General features: G+C 44.7%; 1 protein-coding gene across 1 annotated transcript in view; it reads right to left on the minus strand.

The window, feature by feature from the left end:
- The window catches only part of wu:fb13g09 (multidrug resistance-associated protein 5), a 141,292-nt gene that overhangs the window by 36,151 nt on the left and 81,902 nt on the right, over nucleotides 1–23,239 (minus strand). The window contains 7 exon segments of the mRNA XM_034181897.1: nucleotides 9,915–10,023; nucleotides 10,339–10,464; nucleotides 12,785–12,988; nucleotides 14,275–14,347; nucleotides 14,433–14,557; nucleotides 14,770–14,841; nucleotides 17,797–18,150. Coding sequence (XP_034037788.1) covers nucleotides 9,915–10,023; nucleotides 10,339–10,464; nucleotides 12,785–12,988; nucleotides 14,275–14,347; nucleotides 14,433–14,557; nucleotides 14,770–14,841; nucleotides 17,797–18,150 — 1,063 coding nt within the window.

Below are 23,239 nucleotides of genomic sequence, written 5' to 3' on the forward strand. Positions count from 1 at the left end.
TGTCGTACAGTTTGAGCTTTACCGAGTACAATGATTGAAAATATCGTACAGGTGTCTGCCGAGCTTTAGGCGAATACTGCCTTGAACACTACTGGCCAGTAGATGGCAGTAGAGACCGTAAAAACCTGCCAAAACAAAATTCCAGATAATCTGTGTCTGCAACATTTAAGATGCGTGGAATTTAATAAACACGAACTGAATTTCAGACATCTTATATATATTACTCTGGAACAAAGACAACAGACAGTGTTTGACATAAGCAGGATATCAGGTTTGATGGGCTGGACACAAATGCAGGACACAGGTACACAGCTCAGTGGAGATAAGATGTTTACTCTGTAAACAGGCTGGGGTCAGTACACAGATAGGCAGTCCAAAAAGAGCAACAGTAACAAATACATCAGGCTAGGCGTGGTCGAGGTACACAGGCAGGTAGTCAAAAAACACGATAAGGCAAACGAAGCAAGGCAAGGAAATACACGAACAGAGCTGGAAAGAGGCACAAGGCGCTACAATCTGGCGAGGGAGTAAGGCACAATGGAGAGGTTAAATACACCCAGGTGATGAGGTGCAGATAGAGAACAGGTGTGCGTGGAACACACCAGAAGGAGGGCGTGGCCAGACAGAGGGGAAACACCCACCACCAAGAGCCAGCAGAGACAGACAGGAAAGACAGACCCAAACAGAACAAAAACCCCACAACAGAATAAACAAAAGTAACTGAAGAACACAGAGCCAAGAAATAAAAGCTGGCAAGACTCAAATCCTGACAGTACCCCCCCTCAAAGGCCGGCCCCCGACGGCCCAGGCGCAGCAGGGTGAGAGGCATGAAAATCCCTAATGAGAGAGGGTCCAGGACAAAGCGGGAGGGAATCCACGACCGTTCCTCGGGGCCGTACCCCTCCCAGTCCACCAAATACTGAAACCCGCGGCCCCTCCGACGCGAAGCCAGAAGCCGATGCACAGAGAAGACCCCCCCCCCGCCACGAACCGGGCGGAAGGCGGGGGAACGGCCGGAGGGCACAAAGGGCTGGACCTAAAGGGTTTGACATGACTGACATGAAAGGTGGGGTGAACATGCATAGAACCAGGTAAATGAAGACGGACAGAAACAGGGTTAATGACCTTGGACACGAGGAAGGGACCAACGTACCTGGGAGCCAGTTTCCGAGGAACATCCCGTAGCGGCAAATGCCGGGTGGAGAGCCAGACCTTCTGACCAGGTGTGTAGACGGGAAGCCGAGGACCGTTTGCAGTCGCGGCAGCTTTGTATTGTGCCGAGGAACGACATAGGGCACGACGTGCCCGCTCCCAAGTTCGTTGGCACCTGACAATCAGACTTAGGGCAGACGGGACTGGGGACCGAAGGGTGGAGGAAGAAAACAAAGAGGGAGGATGACCAAACACCACATGAAAAGGGGAGAAACCAGAAGAAGCAGAGGGCAGGACTGTTGTGAGCTAACTCGATCCAAGGCAGTTGGGATGACCAGGTAGAGGATGCTGAGAACACAAAATTCGAAGACCCTTTTCCCAATTCCTGATTAAATCTTTCGGTCTGACCGTTGCTTGGGGATGATAGCCGGACGTGAGACTGGAGGTGGCCCCGAGTAAGAGGACAGAACTCCCTCCAGAACCTGGACACAAACTGCGGGCCCGGTCAGAGACGATATCCTGGGGAAAACCGTGGAGACGAAATACATGAGTTAAACATAATTTCAGCAGTTCCTTTGGCAGTAGGCAAACTGGGCAAATGGCACCAAAATGACACATCTTGGATAATCTGTCTACAACAGTCAAAATCACAGTGTTGCTGCATGAGGGGGGAAGACCAGATACAAAGTCCATTGTGATGTGAGTCCAAGGCTGTTTGGGAACGGGCAGAGGTAGTAACGAGCCCGCAGGTGGGCGTGATGAGGACTTATGCATAGCACATGTTTGACAGGCATTTACATATTCCGTAACATCTGCAACCATATGCGGCCACCAAAAACGTTGTTGCACGACATGAACCGTCTTTTTGATTCCAGGGGTGACACGAAACCGGCTATTGTGAGCCCACTCGATAAACCCCCGAGGGCGTCAGGTACAAATAACTTGTCCGGAGGACAATTAGAAGGCACGCAAACGTTGTGGAGGGCTTCCTTACCCGTGATCCACCTCCCACGTAATGGCCGAGATAAAACATGATGCTGGGAGAATATTGCTGGGGTCAGAAGGTGTATCGGCTTTATCGTATTGCCTGGACAAGGCATCAGGCTTCCCGTTTTTTGAACCGGGTCGGTACGAGATAAAGTTGAATTGACTGAAAAAGATTGCCCACCGGGCCTGACGAGCATTTAAGCACTTCGCAGTGCGAAGATAAGCGAGGTTTTTATGATCCGTGTACACTAGAAATGGCAATTGTGTCCCCTCAAGCCAGTGACGCCATTCCTCCAAGGCCACTTTTACCGCCAGCAGTTCGCGGTCGCCGATGGAGTAATTTCATTCTGCCGCTGACAACTTACGGGACAGATAGGCACATGGATGCAACTTCTTATCTTTAGGACTTATTTGCGACAGAATTGCTCCCACACCGATATCGGAAGCATCGACCTCGACCACGAACTGCCGTGCAGGGTCAGGAAGGTGTAGCACCGGGGCAGCGGTGAAGCGTTGCTTTAAGACCCGGAATGCCTCGTCACATTCAGGCGTCCACTTGAACGCCTGTAGGGACGAGGTTGCATTATGGAGAGGTGCCGTGATGTACTGAAGTTCCTGATAAATTTTTGATAAAAGTTAGCAAATCCCAAGAATCTTTGTACATCCTTTCGATTGCTTGGAACTACCCACTCACGCACTCACGCACTTGTTTGGGTCCATTCGAATCTCTCCCTCAGAGATGACGAATCCCAAAAACGATACAGTAGTCCTGTGGAATTCGCACTTTTCCACCTTGACGAAGAGGTTGCTCTGTAATAGGGTCTGCAGGACCGAACGGACATGCTAAGTATGCGTGTGGAGATCGGGAGAGAATATCAGGATGTCATCCAGGTAAACAAAAACAAATTTGTTTAAGTATTCTCGAAAACGTCATTTACCAAATTTTGGAAGACTGCTGGGGCATTTGTGAGCCCAAAAGGCATCACCATTATCATAGTTCCCAGTTGGGGTGTTAAAAGCAGTCTTCCATTCATCTCCCTGCTTAATCCTGACCAAATGGTAGGCATTACGAAGATCTAATTTTGTGAACACTTTAGCGTCCTCTAACAGCTCAAAAGCAGATGAAATCAGTGGCAGAGGATAGCGATTTTTAACGGTGAAATCATTTAACCCCCGATAGTCAATGCAAGGACGAAGTGACTTATCCTTCTTTTCAACGAAGAAGAACCCGGCTCCAGCGGGGGATGACGATGGACGAATCAATCCAGCATCCAGTGACTCCTGGATGTATGAATTAATCGCTGCTCGTTCAGGACCTGAAAGAGAAAACAATTTTCCCCGGGGAGGAGTCACCCCAGGGAGAAGATCGATGGCACAGTCGTACTCCCGATGCGGAGGTAGAGACTTAGCCTTAGCTTTGCTAAAGACGAGCGCTAAATCATGGTAGCAAACTGGTACGCCCTCTAGATCAGAGTTACAAATATTGGTTGGAACCTCGGTGCAGACAGGCAAGACTTTCGCAAAAAGATCCCCATGCTTCAATTTTACCCTGATTCCAGTCTAGACTAGGTTCTATGGCGATGCAATCCAAGGGTGCCCCAGAATCCACAGAGTGAGTCATTGTATCAAATACATGAAAAATAATGTTGTTCAGAATGATTGCCAGAAATTATCATGCAAACAGGTGGGTGCGGTACTCAGTTTGACCTAATTCATGGCCATCCACCGCATGACCACCAATGGGCGGGAAAGCTGATAAATTTCAGTTGGAGGGACCTGGCAACAGAGGAGACATAAGATTAGAATCAGCCCCAGAATCAATGAATACAGGACATTCTATGGTGGTATGTCGGATGAGAAGTGGCAATTAAATCATTCTGAGGGAGGACGTATGAATTGAACCTGCACAACCCTCTCCGGACGCCGCACGGGTGGAACCCTTTACTGGGACAGAGGGTTGCAAAACACGACCGACTGACCACAATAAAACAAAGTCCTTCCGCTCGTCGCTCGCGCTCCGCCAGGGAGAGGCGTGTCCGTCCTACTCGCGTAGGCTTCTTTGCAGAGCTGGGCGGAGCATTGCTGCCAGAGCGGCCGGCAGAGGATGATCGATCCGACGACGAGAAGACTTGCTGGGCGTAATGAAGGCTGTCTAGGCGGGGAAGGTCAGACATACGGCGATCAGTCCGGATAGCCAGTGCTATCAGAGCATCAAGGTCGTTCGGCAGGTTTATTGCCACCAGCTGGTCTTGAATGACGTCACTCAAACCCCGGAAGAAGACATCTTGGAGCGCCACCTGGTTCCATTCGCTCTTCAATCAATCAATCAACTTTTTTCTTGTATAGCGCCAAATCACAACAAACAGTTGCCCCAAGGCGCTCCACATTGCAAGGCAAGGCCATACAATAATTATGAAACACAGTCTACGTCTAAAGCAACATAACCAAGGGATGGTCCAGGGTCACCCGATCCAGCCCTAACTATAAGCCTTAGCGAAAAGGAAAGTTTTAAGCCTAATCTTAAAAGTAGAGAGGGTATCTGTCTCCCTGATCTGAATTGGGAGCTGGTTCCACAGGAGAGGAGCCTGAAAGCTGAAGGCTCTGCCTCCCATTCTACTCTTACAAACCCTAGGAACTACAAGTAAGCCCGCAGTCTGAGAGCGAAGCGCTCTAATGGGGTAATATGGTACTACGAGGTCCCTAAGATAAGATGGGACCTGATGTATTCAAACCTTATAAGTAAGAAGAGAATTTAAATTCTATTCTAGCATAACAGGAAGCCAATGAAGGGAGCCAACACGGGTGAGATATGCTCTCTCCTGCTAGTCCCCGTCAGTACTCTAGCTGCAGCATTCTGAACCAACTGAAGGCTTTTTAGGGAGGCGAGGCGAGGGATGCGGGAAAACGAAAATCGATGGCGTAATCTGCCACCCGGCGACTGCCTTGCTTTAACCTCATCAACGAACGCCCCGCCTCGCGACCCGGCAAGGTGTGCTGGAAGACCTGCTCTAGAGCGTGAGTGAAGGCCGCCAGGGAGGGAGCAAGATTGTGAACCACGGCTCCACTCCGTCATGGCCCACGCTGCAGCCCGCCGGTCAGGTGAGTAATGACGAATGCTAATCTTCGCCCTATCGGAGCGGAAACATTGACGCCATTAATTCAAAATGAAGTTCACATTGTGTAATGAAAGGCTTGACATCCACGGACTCTCCAGAAAAACGCTCAGGCCAGGAGAGTTGATTACAACCACGGTACAGGAGCCGGCGGGGCTAACGACAGTCCGGAAGTGGTGCATTGGCGATGAGCTGTACTAGTCATAGCCTGATGCTTAATGGTAGAGAGTAGTTGCTCCATCTGAGAGCTCACTGAGCCATGAAAGAAGCCTGCTGCATTAGCTAACTCACTAATCCCAGAGGTTCAGAATGGCTAGCTGATCCACTTGCAGAGCAAGCTGCCGACTGCGGTGGCGTACTTCCAGCTGGAAGACGTCTCATCTGCGGTGTCCATTGTTGGCCAGATGTGTACTATCAGTTTGACGGGCTGGACACAAATGCAGATGCAGGTACACAGCTCAGTGGAGATAAGATGTTTACTCTGTAAACATGCTGGGGTCAGTACACAGATAAGGCAGTCCAAAAAGAGGCAACAGTAACAAATACATCAGCTAGGCGTGGTCGAGGTACACAGGCAGGTAGTCAAAAAACACGATGAGGCAAACGAAGCAAGGCAAGGAAATACACGAACAGAGCTGGAAAGGAGGCACAAGGCGCTACAAACTGGCGAGGGAAGTAAGGCACATGGAGAGCTTAAATACGCCCAGGTGATGAGGTGCAGATAGAGAACAGGTGTGTGTGGAACACACCAGAAGGAGGGGCGTGGCCAGACAGAGGGGAAACACCCACCACCAAGAGCCAGCAGAGACAGACAGGAAAGACAGACACCAAACAGAACAAAAACCCCACAACAGAATAAACAAAAGTAACTGAAGAACACAGAGCCAAGAAATAAAAGCTGGCAAGACCCAATCCTGACACAGGACTCTAAATAGCAAACAGAATCGATTGCAATGATTCCAATAGAAAATAATGAGAAGCACACCTGAGCTTCTTCTGGCATTTTTACATAAAACAAACACAATAACAAGCTCTATAACCCAGAGAATTAATCATAAGAGTTTTAGGCACAATATACAAAGAGTTTAATGCTGATGTCCGTGTGGGGCCTGATCACAGCGTCTCAATGCATTGCTTTCTGTCATAAATGTACTGAGATACCTATTATGCACGCTGGGCACAGCATCTCCCACTAAAACCTTCGAAATTATGCATTACTTTAAAACTAAACATATATTGATATTTTCACTTTATAAAATGTCAGACGTGACGTTAAGTTAAATAACTTGTCCTGAAAATTACACTCAACAAAAATATAAATGCAACACTTTTGGTTTGCTCCCATTTTGTATGAGATGAACTCAAAGATCTAAAACTTTTTCCACATACACAATATCACCATTTCCCTCAAATATTGTTCACAAACCAGTCTAAATCTGTGATAGTGAGCACTTCTCCTTTGCTGAGATAATCCATCCCACCTCACAGGTGTGCCATATCAAGATGCTGATTAGACACCATGATTAGTGCACAGGTGTGCCTTAGACTGTCCACAATAAAAGGCCACTCTGAAAGGTGCAGTTTTGTTTTATTGGGGGGGATACCAGTCAGTATCTGGTGTGACCACCTCATGCAGTGCAACACATCTCCCTCGCATAGAGTTGATCAGGTTGTCAATTGTGGCCTGTGGAATGTTGGTCCACTCCTCTTCAATGGCTGTGCGAAGTTGCTGGATATTGGCAGGAAGTGGTAAATGCTGTCGTATACGCCGGTCCAGAGCATCCCAAACATGCTCAATGGGTGACATGTCCGGTGAGTATGCCGGCCATGCAAGAACTGGGACATTTTCAGCTTCCAAGAATTGTGTACAGATCCTTGCAACATGGGGCCGTGCATTATCCTGCTGCAACATGAGGTGATGTTCTTGGATGCATGGCACAACAATGGGCCTCAGGATCTCATCACGGTATCTCTGTGCATTCAAAATGCCATCAATAAATGCACCTGTGTTCTTCGTCCATAACAGACGCCTACCCATACATAACCCCACCGCCACCATGGGCCACTCGATCCACAACATTAACATCAGAAAACCACTCACCCACACGACGCCACACACGCTGTCTGCCATCTGCCCTGAACAGTGTGAACCGGGATTCATCCGTGAAGAGAACACCTCTCCAACGTGCCAAACGCTAGCGAATGTGAGCATTTGCCCACTCAAGTCAGTTACGACGACGAACTGGAGTCAGGTCGAGACCCCGATGAGGACGACGAGCATGCAGATGAGCTTCCCTGAGACAGGTTTCTGACAGTTTGTGCAGAAATTCTTTGGTTATGCAAACCGATTGTTTCAGCAAGCTGTCCGAGTGGCTGGTCTCAGACGATCTTGGAGGTGAACATGCTGGATGTGGAGGTCCTGGGCTGGTGTGGTTACACGTGGTCTGCGGTTGTGAGGCTGGTTGGATGTACTGCCAAATTCTCTGAACCGCTTTGGAGACGGCTTATGGTAGAGGAAATGAAACCTTCAATACACGAGCAACAGCTCTGGTTGACATTCCTGCTGTCAGACATGCCAATTGCACGACTCCCACCTCAAATGCTATATGCAGTCATCATGTGGCAATTGTGCTGATGTGATAACGAAAAGGCACGACTATATACGGGATGTGGCACTTTATATTGTGGGCAGTCTAAGGCACACCTGTGACACTAATCCATGGTGTCTAACAGCATCTTATGATATGCACACCTGTGGAGGTAGGGCATGGGGATATCCAGCAAAGGAGAAGTGCTCACTATCACAGATGTAGGACGGTTTGGGACAAATATTTGAGGGAATGGTGATATTGTGGGTATGTGTAAAAAGTTTAGATCTTTGAGTTCATCGTCACACAAATGGGAAGCAAAACCAAAGTGTTGCGTTTATATTTGTAGTTTGGTTAAAATTTTAGCCATAAGTTAAAACTGTATGCCTCTGGATGACTTGGGTGATATTGCCGGCATATCAGTATGGGGTCAAAAGAAATGAGCTTTTTTTTCTTTTCTGTGGCCAGTTCTCCATTGCCTGCAGAGGATAGAGCGGTTTCTTTTAGAACCAGCTCTCCTTTGTTTATGGAGGATAGAACTGCACATCTACTACAAAACATTTAACAGGTAGGTGCTTAGAATAGAATAGAATAGAATAGAATAATTCTTTATTGTCCATCAATGTGGAAATTTGTCTTCGGCTCACCAGCACAAAAAAGACAACGTTAAAATGCAAACATAGTCATACAAACACACAAATAAAACAAAAGATAAGATACATAAAATACATAAAAGTAAAGGAAGAAGTAGAGTAAGACCTAGTAAAATAAATAAAACATAAAATAAGATCTAATAAAATCAAATAAAACAGAAGTAAAGCAGTTCAGGTTTTATTTGTGGAGTGGTCACTTTTTTGAGTTCATTATGGCGACGGCATTTGGTATAAAAGATTTTTTAAAAGAACCTTTGGCCAGAGGAGCTCTGCAGCGGCTCCCAGACTTCAAGAGCTCAAACTGACAGGACAGAGGATGAGAGGTGTCTGCTAGGACTCTCTGAGCTTTCTTCCTCATCCTGTCAGTGTAAATGTGGGCCAGAGGCTTCTGGGGTTTTCCCACAATTTTCCCCACCATTTTTACAATTCTATTTAATTTGTCCTTACACTTACAACTCAAATGACCAAACCAAACACAAAGATGAAATGTTAAAATACTCTCAATATGTGCAGAATACACAAGCTCTAAAATCTGCGGATTAACACCAAGACATTGGATTTTATAAATGTTTGTAACTATTCAGCTTTGTTTACCACATCTGCAAAAATACGTTAGCGGTCTAAAAATTATCGGACTAAAACTTATCGGAAGATAATTAGTCCAATAATGGTTTTCAGAGTTATCTGAAAAGCTAATCTGATAATAAAAACATTATCTTCGATAATTAGTGGTTAACGGATTAGCGGAAATGTGCCCACCACTGCCAGGTAGTGATACAGGTGTATAAAAGAAGAATGACCAAAAGACTTTACAGGGGGAATGGAAAGGGGTATTATAGCGTGAATTACGAGCACTAATAGAGGAAGTTAGATACTGTGGGGCATTATCATGTATAGCGGTATGTACGATATTAAGTTTTAGTCGCTGTATTGGGAGATTCACCAGCAGCATATTGACCTGCCTGAACTCAACGTGCCCAATATGGGTCAGGGGGAGAAGATCCTTGGTTCAGCTCGCCATTAGAAAGAAAGTCCATGAAGGTGCGACTGACCAGAGTCCCTCATCCCTGAGGTGTTGCCGGTGTGTAGTTGTGCGCCTTGCATGTCCCACACATTGAGGGGTGTGAATCACTCAAAACTACCCTAAGCATCCCCATTATGAATGCAGTCCATTTATATCATCACAGAATCCAAACTCAACATCGTGAAATGAGCCAAACTCCAGCTTCAGCTGACTTGCAGTGAGCCACGGTGACATCTTCCATTTAGTAAAAACACGGCATCATAGTTTTAAATACCTGGCCAACAAACTGAATCTCAACCTCATACCGGTCTGTTGAATTTGTGAGCAATTTTCAGGCAAACACGTGTTCAAGCTTTTGTTCTACATACAAGCCATAAAAGACACAAGATTCTCTGACCTTTCTTGTTCTCGGCTTTTGGCCCGACCTTGGCAGCGTCGGCCGCTCTGTCGGCCTCTTCTGCTCCCAACCTCTGCTGTTTATTTTTCAATTTTTCTTTCACCGCACTCTGAGGCACAAAAAAGAAAGATGAAGAAAGCAAGTTCTGAAGACCCCCCCTCCCCCAACAACATACCACCCCCACATTACAGCCGCTATAACAAAAGCCTGTAGGTCATTTCAACAGAGATAACAGTGGCAGGTGTTTAGCAGGAAATCAATGTACGTATGCATAAATAATAATACTAATTAAAAAAAGGCCTGTATGCTTACATTTTTCAGCTACTGGGCTCATGAATTATTCTGCATGTAATGCACAGTGTTATTATGCAGAGAGAGGGCTAATAAATTGTTGGACTGGTGCCTTATGTGGCCCCGGCCTTACCTCCTGCTGTATGCTGTTGAAAAGGGTGGCATAGTCACATTCTTTACTCATTAACTGTGCATGGGTGCCGCGTTCAGCAATCTGCCCATCCTTCATTACAATTACATCATCACAGTCTGACAGATACTAAAAAAAACAGGTTAAAATAGTATATATGTTATTTTTTTTAAATGCCACAGGCAAGGATGATAACTACAACGGCGTTTTAGGGCCATACTGAGAATTTTTTTTTTTAGACTTCGAGAATAAAGTCATAATATTTTGAGAAAAACTTGTAATATTACGAGAATAAAGTCGTAATATTATGAGAAAAAACTCATAATATTACGAGAATAAAGTGGTAATTTTATGAGAAAACTCATAATATGACAATAAAGTCATAATATTATGAGAATAAAGTTGTATTTATACGAGAAGCGATGACAGCGTCGTGCCAAAGTAGTTATCCCTGCCAGGAATTGTATCCCCTGGCACCCACTACACCAGTTCCAGCCATCTCCTCCTCCACAAAAGAGGTGGTTTTGGGAACTACTAAAGCCTTGATCCCACCAAATAATAAAGCCATGAATAATGAGCCACGCATGGGTGTGTCAGCGATTATTTGAAGAATGATCCACGTTTTAAGCTATCATGTATCCGCTACTAAGGCGCCTCTATGTGCCTGTCTGTAAGTCGCATGTGCCAGGTATCAGCCTCTAATGAGCCACGACCGACCTGTCATTTGAGCCCCGTCCAGCATCGAATGGTTCGTCTCGCCACATATGATCCACGTCAAGCCACATATAATCCATGTAGCGCCATGTAACGTGACACTGGTGCACGTTTAGGCATGGGTTTGGTCCAAACCTCTAGCCCTCCCACACTTGGTCCCTTTAAAGTGTGGGTTTTCAATTCACAGCATTCATTCAAGATGTTGTCACATTTTTTAAACGCAGTCCAAAAATAGACGCTCCTGCACAGTTCGGCCGGTGTGCGCATCTGTGTACCAGGCTGCAGTTCACCTGTGTTCCAGAGTCATTAAATGCAGCAGTTCTGCATATTCACCCAGCTCTCTGTGACCAAAAAAAAAAAAAAGACACCACAATGAGGTGGCTGCTTCCTTAACCATCCATAACCAGACCAGCAAGAACTGAACCACAGGTTTCTGGACTGTCACCTCTGTGCTTCTTCTCTCTGGCTTTTTTTCTTCCGCAGCTTACAGTCATTTTGACACCAGTGATTCAACTTTTAACTTTGTGTTTGTCCGTTATTGACTGAAAAATCAGTCTTTTGCACGCTCGCATTCTGCGTAAATGCTTGTGTTGAGTGCGAGTGATTGCGCCAGTGTGCACACAGTGGAGCTCATCTGATAAAACATACTTTTATAGCTGCTTATAAAGAAGGAATGAACATGCAACTGTTTTACCAAACCATGACAATATAAACATTACAAATAGTTACTTTTAAGGCTGTTCCAAATATCTTCTTCAACCTCATGGAGCACACGAGAGACAAGAAAAAAGGGTCAGAGTGGAACAGTCCTCTGTGATTCCAGAAACGATTAGAGGTGTTTTCAACATTTAAACTCTGACAGAAAATGGTTAATCTGCTACAAAATAATTATTTTATATACAGCATCCAGCACACAAAGCAGGTGGGATTGTCAGGACAAAGTGCGTGAGAGGGTGGAGCCAAAATAGCCTGTCCTGTTGCAACCAGCTACTCGGATAATGGGCTTTTAACAGCCTCGTCCTCACCACAAACATGCCTCTAAAATCCTCATTTGACCTCGTAGTACCTCATACACAAACTGCCTCATGCTGTTGTTGCTAAATTTTGAACTTCTTGAAATTAGCGCCACGCTCAGAGATGAGCATCGTTGGCCAAATCTTTTGCATCGAGCCACTCAGAGCCACTGTTCTCCCACGATTGTTGAATAACTGGACTCATACCAAAAAAACAAAACAAACAAACAAACAAAAAAAACATGCCACGTGGCTCATTATTCAGCCTTCATTATTTGGTGGGACCAGGGTTTAATTGCCGGAACTACAGACGAAGTCCGTGTGGATCCTCCTCTGGAATAGACATTTTCTTGCATATTCTTTTCAACGTTCTGAGACTAATGATTATGACTTTATTCCGTTAATATTAAGAGTTTGTTCTCATAAAATTACGACTTTATTCTCGTAATATTATGACTTTATTCTCGTAATACTATGAGTTTTTTCTAATAAAATTATGACTTTATTCTCATCTTACGACTTTATTCTCAAAGTCTAAAAAAATCTCAATGTGGCTCTAAAATGTCGGCGTAGATAACAAATCGTAAGACAAGCAAAAATAGTTTGAGAGATCCAAAACAGAACACAGTAAATCCCGAAGGTTATCAAAGATGGTATACCTCTAAATTTCACATTCTAAAGCAGAATGTAGCATCATGCTACAACTGCAGATGTTCCTTTACCTGCAGCTGGTGGGTTACAAAGAGCACGGTCTTATTTTTAGCGAGTCCCAGGATCGCTTTTTGGAAGACAAGGGACCCCACACAGGCATCAACAGCACTGAGAGGGTCATCCAGGAGAATTATGGGCCGGTCGCTGTACAGGGCGCGAGCCAGGCCGACTCTCTGACGCTGTCCTCCGCTCAGATTTGCACCTCGCTCCCCGATCTGGAAAGAAAAAAGTGCCAGTGGAATCAATCTGCTCTTGCTTTTGCCCCGAAATGCAAAATGTAAGCTGCAGATAATGAGCACATCATTTCAGAAAGGCTGGTTTGCAGCACTAACTATACTCAACAAATATAAACGCAACACTTTTGGTTTTGCTCCCATTTTGTATGAGATGAACTCAAAGATCTAAAACTTTTTCCACATACACAATATCACCATTTCCCTCAAATATTGTTCACAAACCAGTTGAAATCTGTGATAGTGAGCACTTCTCCTTTGCTGAGATAATCCATCCCACCTCACAGGTGTGCCATATCAAGATGCTGATTATACACCATGATTAGTGCACAGGTGTGCCTTAGACTGCCCACAATAAAAGGCCACTCTGAAAGGTGCAGTTTTGTTTTATTGGGGGGGGATACCAGTCAGTATCTGGTGTGACCACCATTTGCCTCATGCAGTGCAACACATCTCCTTTGCATCATCTGTGAAGAGAACACCTCTCCAACGTGCCAAACACCAGTGAATGTGAGCATTTGCCCACTCAACGAACTGGAGTCAGGTCGAGACTCCGATGAGGATGACGAGCATGCAGATGAGCTTCCCTGAGACGGTTTCTGACAGTTTGTGCAGAAATTCTTTGGTTATGCAAACCGATTGTTTCAGCAGCTGTCCGAGTGGCTGGTCTCAGATGATCTTGGAGGTGAACATGCTGGATGTGGAGGTCCTGGGCTGGTGTGGTTACACGTGGTCTGCGGTTGTGAGGCTGGTTGGATGTACTGCCAAATTCTCTGAAACGACTTTGGAAACGGCTTATGGTAGAGAAATGAACATTCAATACACGAGCAACAGCTCTGGTTGACATTCCTGCTGTCAGCATGCCAATTGCACGCTCCCTCAAATCTTGCGACATCTGTGGCATTGTGCTGTGTGATAAAACTGCACCTTTCAGAGTGGCCTTTTATTGTGGGCAGTCTAAGGCACACCTGTGCACTAATCATGGTGTCTAATTGGCATCTTGATATGGCACACCTGTGAGGCGGGATGGATTATCTCAGCAAAGGAGAAGTGCTCACTATCACAGATTTCAACTGGTTTGTGAACAATATTTGAGGGAAACGGTGATATTGTGTATGTGGAAAAAGTTTTAGATCTTTGAGTTCATCTCATACAAAATGGGAGCAAAACCAAAAGTGTTGCGTTTATATTTTTGTTGAGTATACTTTAAGCATACTGAGGTATTGTGTACAATATCATCTGACTGAGAAGCAGTTTACTACAGATACCTCAGTCATGTCTCCAAAAGGTAACTCTGCAAGATCTGGAGCAAGACAGCATGCTTCAAGGACAGAGTTATATCTGAAAGAAAAAAGAAAAAAAAAGAGGCAAAGTTAGTGACATCTCAACTGATTTTAATTAGTTTAGCCTGTTACGGTTATCTTACTTGTCTCTGTCGTACTTATTCCCAAACAGAATGTTCTCTTGTAGTGAATCATTGAGGATCCAGGCTTGTTGAGACACATAAGCAAAACCACCACTGACAGCTACATTTCCTTCTAGCAGAGTCATCTGCACAACAAATATAAATGTATGACAGCAGGAAAAAAAAAACTTGAAAAATTCTCTTTTAATTCCTTCACGCACATTTTTGCATGTCTGAGATCAATGTTGATCAAAACGAAGCGTTTTTTATTTCTCCTTTTATTCGTGCATATCGTTTCTACAAATGAACAGTGTAAATGAACAAAATAAAATGAGTTGAGCATAGAAGCAAGTCTCACCTGTCCAAGCAGAGCAGACAGAAGAGATGTCTTTCCGCTTCCAACACCTCCACAGATTCCCACCAGCGTCCCCTAAAAACAGTGGCATTAAGGAATGAAACGAAGCATCCAAGTCCAAGTCTTTAGTACCACAACAATATCTTTGTTGATGTTTATGTTTGTCATCGGGACATCTCAAAAAGGCATAAGCAGATTTCAAAGAATTTTTTTTCTGATCCAGATCAAAGTGCCAATCTTGCTTTTGATCATTGTTCAATGGAAAGTAACTTAAAAGCTGTAGTAAGTATTAAGTTCACTGTAGAATAACAAATAAATACCTTAAGGGACTAAATGATTTGCCATATATACATACATGTTTTGACAATCATGTCACCTCCATCTGTAAAATTGCCTTCTTTCACCTCCGTAATATCTCCAAACTTCACTCTTCTCTTTCCCTCCCTGCTGCAGAGAAGCTCGTCCATGCCTTTGTCTCCTCCAGGCTGGACTACTGTAATGTGATCCTCATCGGGATCTCTGGCAGGAGCATTCAAAAGCTCCAGTATGTCCAAAACAGCGCTGCCAGGGTCATGATGAGGGTGCGCAGGCACGAGCACATCACCCCCATTCTTCACTCCCTCCACTGGCTCCCCATTCACTGCAGTATTCAATACAAGTCTCCTGCACACTCATCACTGTCTCCACGGTGTGGCCCCCACTTACCTCACTGAACTGCTCACACCACACACTTCCACTAGGACCCGGTCAGGCCAACAGCACTGTCTAGCCGTGCCCAGGACACGGCTCAAGACCATGGGTGACAGGGCCTTCTCAGTGGCTGCTCCCCGTCTATGGAACGCCCTCCCAGACCACCTCAGGGCTCCACAGACCATGGATGCTTTTAAAAAAGGACTCAAAACCTACCTTTTTACTCTGGCCTTTAGCTAAATAACTGCTGTTGTTTTATCGTTCTTATTTTGATTTTATTGTTACTGTTTTATTGCTTTTACATTGATTTATAGTCTTCTGTGTTCTTCTGTTTTAAACTGTAGCACTTTGGGATTGGTGTCAATGTAAAGTGCATTACAAATAAAATTTATTATTATTATTACATACATAACTGTAAAAAAGTAAGCGGCAACTTGGAGTAATGGAAGCTGGGTCATCCATAGTAAACAAAGAAGTTAATGTAAAAATATCTGTGTGACTTTAACTGGATACCCTGGCAGTAACAACAGTATCAAAGTACTTGTAATTGCGTAACATTTAAAACTCCTCTGATCTGACATGACGAAGCCTTTTGACATCACAAAGGAAAACCAACTGCTGTTCCCCCAAGACCTAATGTAAATGGACTCCATTTATATGGCGCTTTTCCATCTGCATCAGAAACTCAAAGCGCTTTACAATTATGCCCAGTGTTGCCACAGTTACTTTGAAAAAGTAATCCAATTACTGATTACTCCTTGAAAAAGTAACTTAGTTACTTTACTGATTACGCAATTGTAAAAGTAACTAAGTTAGATTACTAGTTACTTTTTTAGTTACTTTCCCCAGCTGCTGACAATAACCCTCTGCCACCTCAACATGACAATGATACTTGTTTTGCCAAAACTCACTTTATAGTCACCCTTTCTTGACTTCAATGAAAATAAATACTTGTTTTATAAAAGTAAAATAAAGACCTCTTTCTTGACCTCATATTTAGCTGTTGACAGCACTGTAACAGTAAAACTTGCAATTTCTTACCTACATTGTTTATAAATGTAACTATTAAATTCTTTCTAACATTTTTCTAACATTTGAATTCTCTCTAAATATTTTACTTGTTGAAATTATTATTATTATAAGTAGTATTACTAGTTGTAGTAAAAAAGGCTTCAAAACTGGACCTTTAATCTAGGGGTGTTGTGGGGGAGGGGGCACATCCCTGCCCCACGCCCCCATTCCATCTGGATTCGCCCCTGCTTTGGCGTTTGAGCACAAAGAATGGATAACGTTTATTTATGCAGAAAACATGACCAGATTTACAGGTAAGAAAGTTTTATTGCGTTTTCAAATCATGTGGTCCTCAGAAATAGAGTTTAGGTGCATTTGAGTGGAAAATAGTGTTAGTTGATGCGTCGTGGAGGATCAGCTGTTTTTAGCGAGCAAATACGGAGCAGCTCAGCTCAGAATTCTAAATCAAGGAGAAAAAAGCATAAAAATGTCTTTGTAAAGCTCAGTGCAGGTGTGCTGTCACTGCGCTTTAAGAGGTGAAGACGAGTCATAGCTGCTGCAGAAAACCGTGGATGAAAAGCTCACAGCTCGCTTAAAGTGGGCAGTTCAGTCGAACCCCGACCTCCTGCCCATGGACCAAGTTTAATGCTGCACAGTGACTTGGAGAAGTAACTTTAATCTGATTACTGATTTGGAAAGATTAACGCATTAGATTACTTGTTACTAAAATAAGTGGTCAGATTAGAGTAACGCATTACTAAGTAACGCGTTACTGGCATCACTGATTATGCCTAACATTCACCCATTTACACAGACACATTCACACTCTGATGCTGAGGTGCTGCCATGCAAGGTGCTCACAACACACCGGGAGCAACTTGGGAATTAAAGACCTTACCCAAGGGCCATTAGTAATTTTCTGGTCTGGCTGGGGTTTGAACTAAGGATCCTCTGGTCTCAAGCCCAATGCTTATCCACGGGACCATCACCTCCCAATGTACAAATGCTGCACTGGAAAACTCCCCAATATTTTTGCCTAATAACATTATAAAGAAAAATCTACCTTTTTGAGCCCACAACATGGTCATTATTTTCTTTTATGACAAAAGAAAACCAAAGATTCTGCCCTCATGCAATCAAAAAGGAAAGATATAATATAGGTTGACATCCAGATCAAACACTGTCAATCGTTGATGAAATGCCATCAATCAGGATCAAAGCCCAGAATCAAACATTAGCGATCAAACATGAGTGATCAGTGTCAAAGGTCAAGCTCAAAAGTGAGTATTCAGGGCATAACTTAAATCTTCAATGTATTTGTAGTGTTACCTTCTTAATAGACAGGTCAATGCGGTGGAGAGTTTTGTGCAGTGGTGGACGCATGCTTTGCGTTGAGGAGACTGTGCTTTGGGGACTCTCCTGCTCCATATTGGTGAGGAGGTTTTGTCCAGTTGGACTGTCCTGTTTACTCTCCTCCTCGATAATGTACAGGCTAAGCTTCTCCCTGCGCAGCACGTTTGCTATCCCTCGTTTCTTGAAATGCGTCTTGGGTGGCGGGTTAGAAACTACTTGTGAAGAGCGTGCCTTTTCCCACACTAGTGTGGCGCTCTGAAATTCCACTGCATTGACAGGATTCTCCATTTTGACCAAAACATTCTCTCTGTCGTCCATCATGAAAAGCCTCTGTGAAGACAGATATCACGGTTTACCGCTGGTCATGCAATCTTTAGTTCCAACAACACACATTGTGACTGACTGACAAAGATATTGCTGCACTGTTATGACTACTTTACCTCCAGCCTCAAGCCCTTAAAGGTAGATAAATGCACTTCAGGTACAGCCTGACCTTCTGATAATACTGCATTATTGTGCATAAAGACAGAAACCTTGGGACAGCTTGGTAATACACTTGCTGAAATCACTCTACTTGACAATGTGGAAGCACTGTTCAAGAACATGCAACTTCCACTGAGAATGTTAAATTTGAGCTATGCAGTGTGTTCAAAATGCCAGTGTGCTGTGTGGACAGCTGTGTTTTGTTTTTTTTGCATCAACTGTAAGTAAAGCTGGGACTTGTACAAGATTCACCTGCTGCACTAAGGAAATGAAAATGACAACCCTGTTAGTACATGGACTATTGTGAAAAATGATATGGTGTGTGAACAATACTGTATTGGCCTGAATATAAGACAGAGAGAGGATTTTTTTCTCCCCCTGGAAATTGTTGGAAAGTTCCATGTTGCATGTGCAAATGTCCTCAGACTACCTAATGTTACAAACTGGATATGACCTGACTGATTTAGGTACAGTCATGACGAACACCCAAATGTCATCATTTGCATGCAGTCTAAACTGATAAAACCAAGTGGTTCATATCTGTATGGGAGAAACCACAGCGCCTGATGGAATGTTCTGTTATTGCTTATCATGCTGACACAAACACATTCATCACAAAGTTCTGATATGACACATGCTGCTTGAACAAACAAACGCGATCACGTCACCTGCTTACCACATCTACGCACCGGTATTTGCAGCCAATCATGTAGCTCCACTGATACACAATGACAGGGCAAGACCTACCCAGCTGGGGGCAGGTCGAGCGCAGGAATAAGAACAGTGTAGCCCTAATGTCAAGGCACTTGTTTTGCCACGGTGCATGTGACGTTTGCTTCAAAACCCCAGCACTGTCTTGGAGACTCTGTTATCAGTGTAGGCATCGCTTAATTTACATTGCCAATTCCAGTGAAGTTGGAATTTTGTGTGAAATGTAAATAAAAACAGAATACAATGATTTACAAATCCTCTTCAACCTATATTCAATTGAATACACTACAAAGACAAGATATTTAATGTTCAAACTGATATATGTTTTTGTGCAAATATTTGCTCATATTGAAATGGATGCCTGCAACACGTTTAAAAAAAAGATGGGACAGTGGTATGTTTACCACTGTGTTACATCACCTTTCCTTCTAACAACACTCAATAAGCGTTTGGGAACTGAGGATACTAGTGGGGGGGTCACAATTAGGTATAAAAGGAGCATCCCCAAATGTTTCAGCCGTTCACAAGCAAAGATGAACAACTGCATGAAACAATAGTCCAGCAGTTTAACAACGTTTCTCAACATTCAACTGCAAGGAATGTAGGGATTCCATCATCTACAGTCCATAATATAATCAGAAGATTCAGATAATCTGGAGAACTTTCTACACATAATGACAAGGTTTGGACACAAATGCAAGGCTCACTCTGGCAGCTCTAGTTAGAAGACTTTAGTGGCGATAGTAGCAGGGGTCGGTACACAGGAAGGCAGTCCAAGATACACAGCAGCAGTACAAAAAACACCAGGCTAAGACACGGTCAAATTAAACAGGCTGGAGGTCGAGAACACGATGAGGCTGGAAGAACAAGAGAACACAGGAACGAGAGCTGGAAAGAAGGCACAGGGCGCATCAACCTGGCAAAGAAACAGAGCAAAATGAGCAGTATAAATACATCCCAGTGATTAGCAGCAGATTGACAGCAGGTGCGTGAGGAGGAGCCCGAAACGAGGGCGTGGTCAGGAGAGCAGAGACACACCCACCACCAAGAGAGACAGAGAAACCAATACAGGAAAAGATCACACAGAGGAACAGATAAACTGGAGAGCAACCAAACATATAAAGACAAAACAGAGCAAACTCACATCCTGACAGTACCCCCCCGCCATGGCCGACCCTGGGTGGCCCAGGCGAGGCAGGGTGAGCAGCATGAAAAGCGCGAATAAGACCGGGATCCAAGATAAAGCGGGAGGGAATCCAAGACCGCTCCTCAGGGCTATTGCCCTCCCAATCAACCAAATACTGAAAACTGTGCCTGTGACGGTGAGAAGCCAGGAGCCGGCGCACAGAAAAACAGGACCACCATCCACACACCGGGCGGTCAGTGGGTGAATGGCAGGAGGGCACAAAGCGCTCGACCGAACGGGTTTGACACAACTAACATGAAAGGTGGGTTGGATACGCATGGACCGGGGGAGACAAAGACGAACCGAGACCAGGTTTATGACCTTGGAGACTGGGAACGGACCGACAAACCCGGGAGCCAACTTCCTGGGCACGCCCCTGAGGGAAAGGTGGCGAGTTGAGAGCCACACTTTCTGACCCATGACATAAGGTGGAGCTGTCGACCTCTTGCGATCAGAGGTGGCCTTGTAGGACGCTGTGGAACGTAGCAGAATCTTACGTGCCTGCTCCCAGGTTCGACGACAACGGAGGATCAGACTAAGTGCCAAAGGGACCGGGGAGTTAAGATCAACTGAGGAGAAGAGTGCGGGCTGATGACCAAAAACCACATGAAACGGAGAGTAACCGGTAGAAGAGGAGGGCAAGCTGTTATGCGCGAGTTCAACCCATGAGAGTTGATCTAACCAGGAGGAGGGATGACGTGATGCCAGCAACCGAAGCCCCTTCTCCAACTCCTGATTCAACCGCTCCGCCTGCCCATTGGCCTGAGGATGGTAGCCCGAGGTCAAACTGGATGTGACCCCGAGGAGACAGCAAAACTCCCTCCAAAAATGGGACATGAACTGCGGACCCCGGTCTGACACAATGTCCTGAGGTAACCCGTGTAATCTGAAGATGTAATTTAACATGACCACTGCAGTTTCCTTAGGCGACAGTAGTTTGCTTAGGGGAATAAAATGAACCATTTTTGAGAAACGATCGACGACGGTCAGGACAACCGTATGCCCCTTAGAAGGTGGGAAACCGGTCACAAAATCCATTGCTATGTGAGTCCATGGACGAATCGCAATTGGTAACGGCTGTGTAGCGCCCGCGGATGGTTGGTTGCTTGATTTGTGCATCGCACATGACTGACAAACGGCCACATATTCTGAGACATCTTTGACTAGTCCAGGCCACCAAAACCTCTGCTGCACAATGTATACGGTCTTTCTAACTCCTGGATGACAGAACATACGAGTGTCGTGACACCAACGAATGGTTTCGCCCCGGAGGGCCGGAGGAACAAAAAGCTTTCCCTGCAGACAACCATCGGGAGCGGGCGCATCTCCCACAGCCGATTTGATGCGGGTCTCTATGTCCCAAGTTAGGGTGGCTACAAAACAGGAAAGAGGTAAGATGGTTTCTGGCTCTAAAGGTGCATTCCCTGGGTCCCCTAGTCGGGATAAAGCGTCGGGTTTACCATTCTTAGTACCCGGACGGTAGGACATGATGAAGTTAAATTGACTGAAAAATATTGCCCAACAGGCCTGTCGGGAGTTAAGACGCTTGGCAGTGCGGAGATATTCAAGATTTTTATGGTCGGTGTAGACTATGAACAGGTTTTGTGCCCCCTCTAACCAGTGCCGCCACTCCTCCAAAGCCACTTTGACTGCTAACAGCCAGGGACAGCAATCAGAAAGACAAAACAGAGCAAACTCACATCCTGACACATAAGTGGCAAGGCCGGAAACCAACACTGAATACCCGTGACCTTCGATCCCTCAGGTGGCACTGCATTAAAAACTGACATCATTGTGTAAAGTATCTTACCGCATGGGCTCAAGAGCACTTGAGAAAACCATCGTCAGTTAACACAGTTTGTCACTACATCTACAAGTGCAAATTAAAACTCTACCATGCAAAGCGAAAGCCATACATCAACAACATCCAGAAATGCCACCGCCTTCTCTGGGCCTAAACTCGTTTTAAATGGACAGACGCAAAGTGAAAAGTGTGCTGTGGTCTGATGCGTCCACATTTCAAATTGTTTTTGGAAATCATGGACGTCATGTCCTCCAGACAAAAGAGAAAAAAGACCATCCAGATTGTTACCAGCGCAAACTTCAAAAGCCAGCATCTGTGATGGTATGGGGGTGTGTTAGTGCCCATGGAATGGGAAACTTACACATCTGTGATGGCACCATCAATGCTGAAAGCTACATCCAGGTTTTGGAGCAACACATGCTGCCATCCAAGCAACACCTTTTTCAGGGACGTCCCTGCTTATTTCAGCAAGACAATGTCAAACCACATTCTGCACGTGTTACGACAGCGTGGCTTTATAGTAAAAGAGTGCGGGTACTAGACTGGCCTGCCTGCAGTCCAGACCTGTCGCCCATTGAAAATGTGTGGCGCATTATGAAGCGCAAAATATGACAACGGAGACCCCGGACTATTGAACAACTGAAGTTGTACATCAAGCAAGAATGGGAAAGAAATCCACCTACAAAGCTTCAACAATTAGTGTCCTCAGTTTCCAAATGCTTATTAAGTGTTGTTAGAAGGAAAGGTGATGTAACACAGTGGTAAACATACCACTGTCCCAGCTTTTTTGAAACGTGTTGCAGGCATCCATTTCAAAATGAGCAAATATTTGCACAAATACAATAAAGTTTATCAGTTTTAACATTAAATATCTTGTCTTTGTGGTGTATTCAGTTGAATATAGGTTGAAGAGGATTTGCAAATCATTGTATTCTGTTTTTACTTACATTTTACACAACGTCTCAACTTCATTGGAATTAGGGTTGTACATCTGTTTTTGAAGTATGTCTCCTGTTAGTTACTGAGTTCGTTCACCACATAAAACTGCCGAGTGGGGTTCAGGCACACAGGAAAAAACCCCAACATCTCATCACAGATTAGGCTTTTACATGTCATACATGTAAAGCATGTATGTCATGTATGTCACACTGTACATACATGACATACATGCTTTTACATGTCATACATGTAAAAGCAAAATAATAGAAAGTATTTTCCCCAAAAAATATGTTTTA

This window comes from Thalassophryne amazonica, chromosome 11 (assembly GCF_902500255.1).
Source record: "Thalassophryne amazonica chromosome 11, fThaAma1.1, whole genome shotgun sequence".
Lineage (NCBI taxonomy): Eukaryota > Metazoa > Chordata > Actinopteri > Batrachoidiformes > Batrachoididae > Thalassophryne > Thalassophryne amazonica.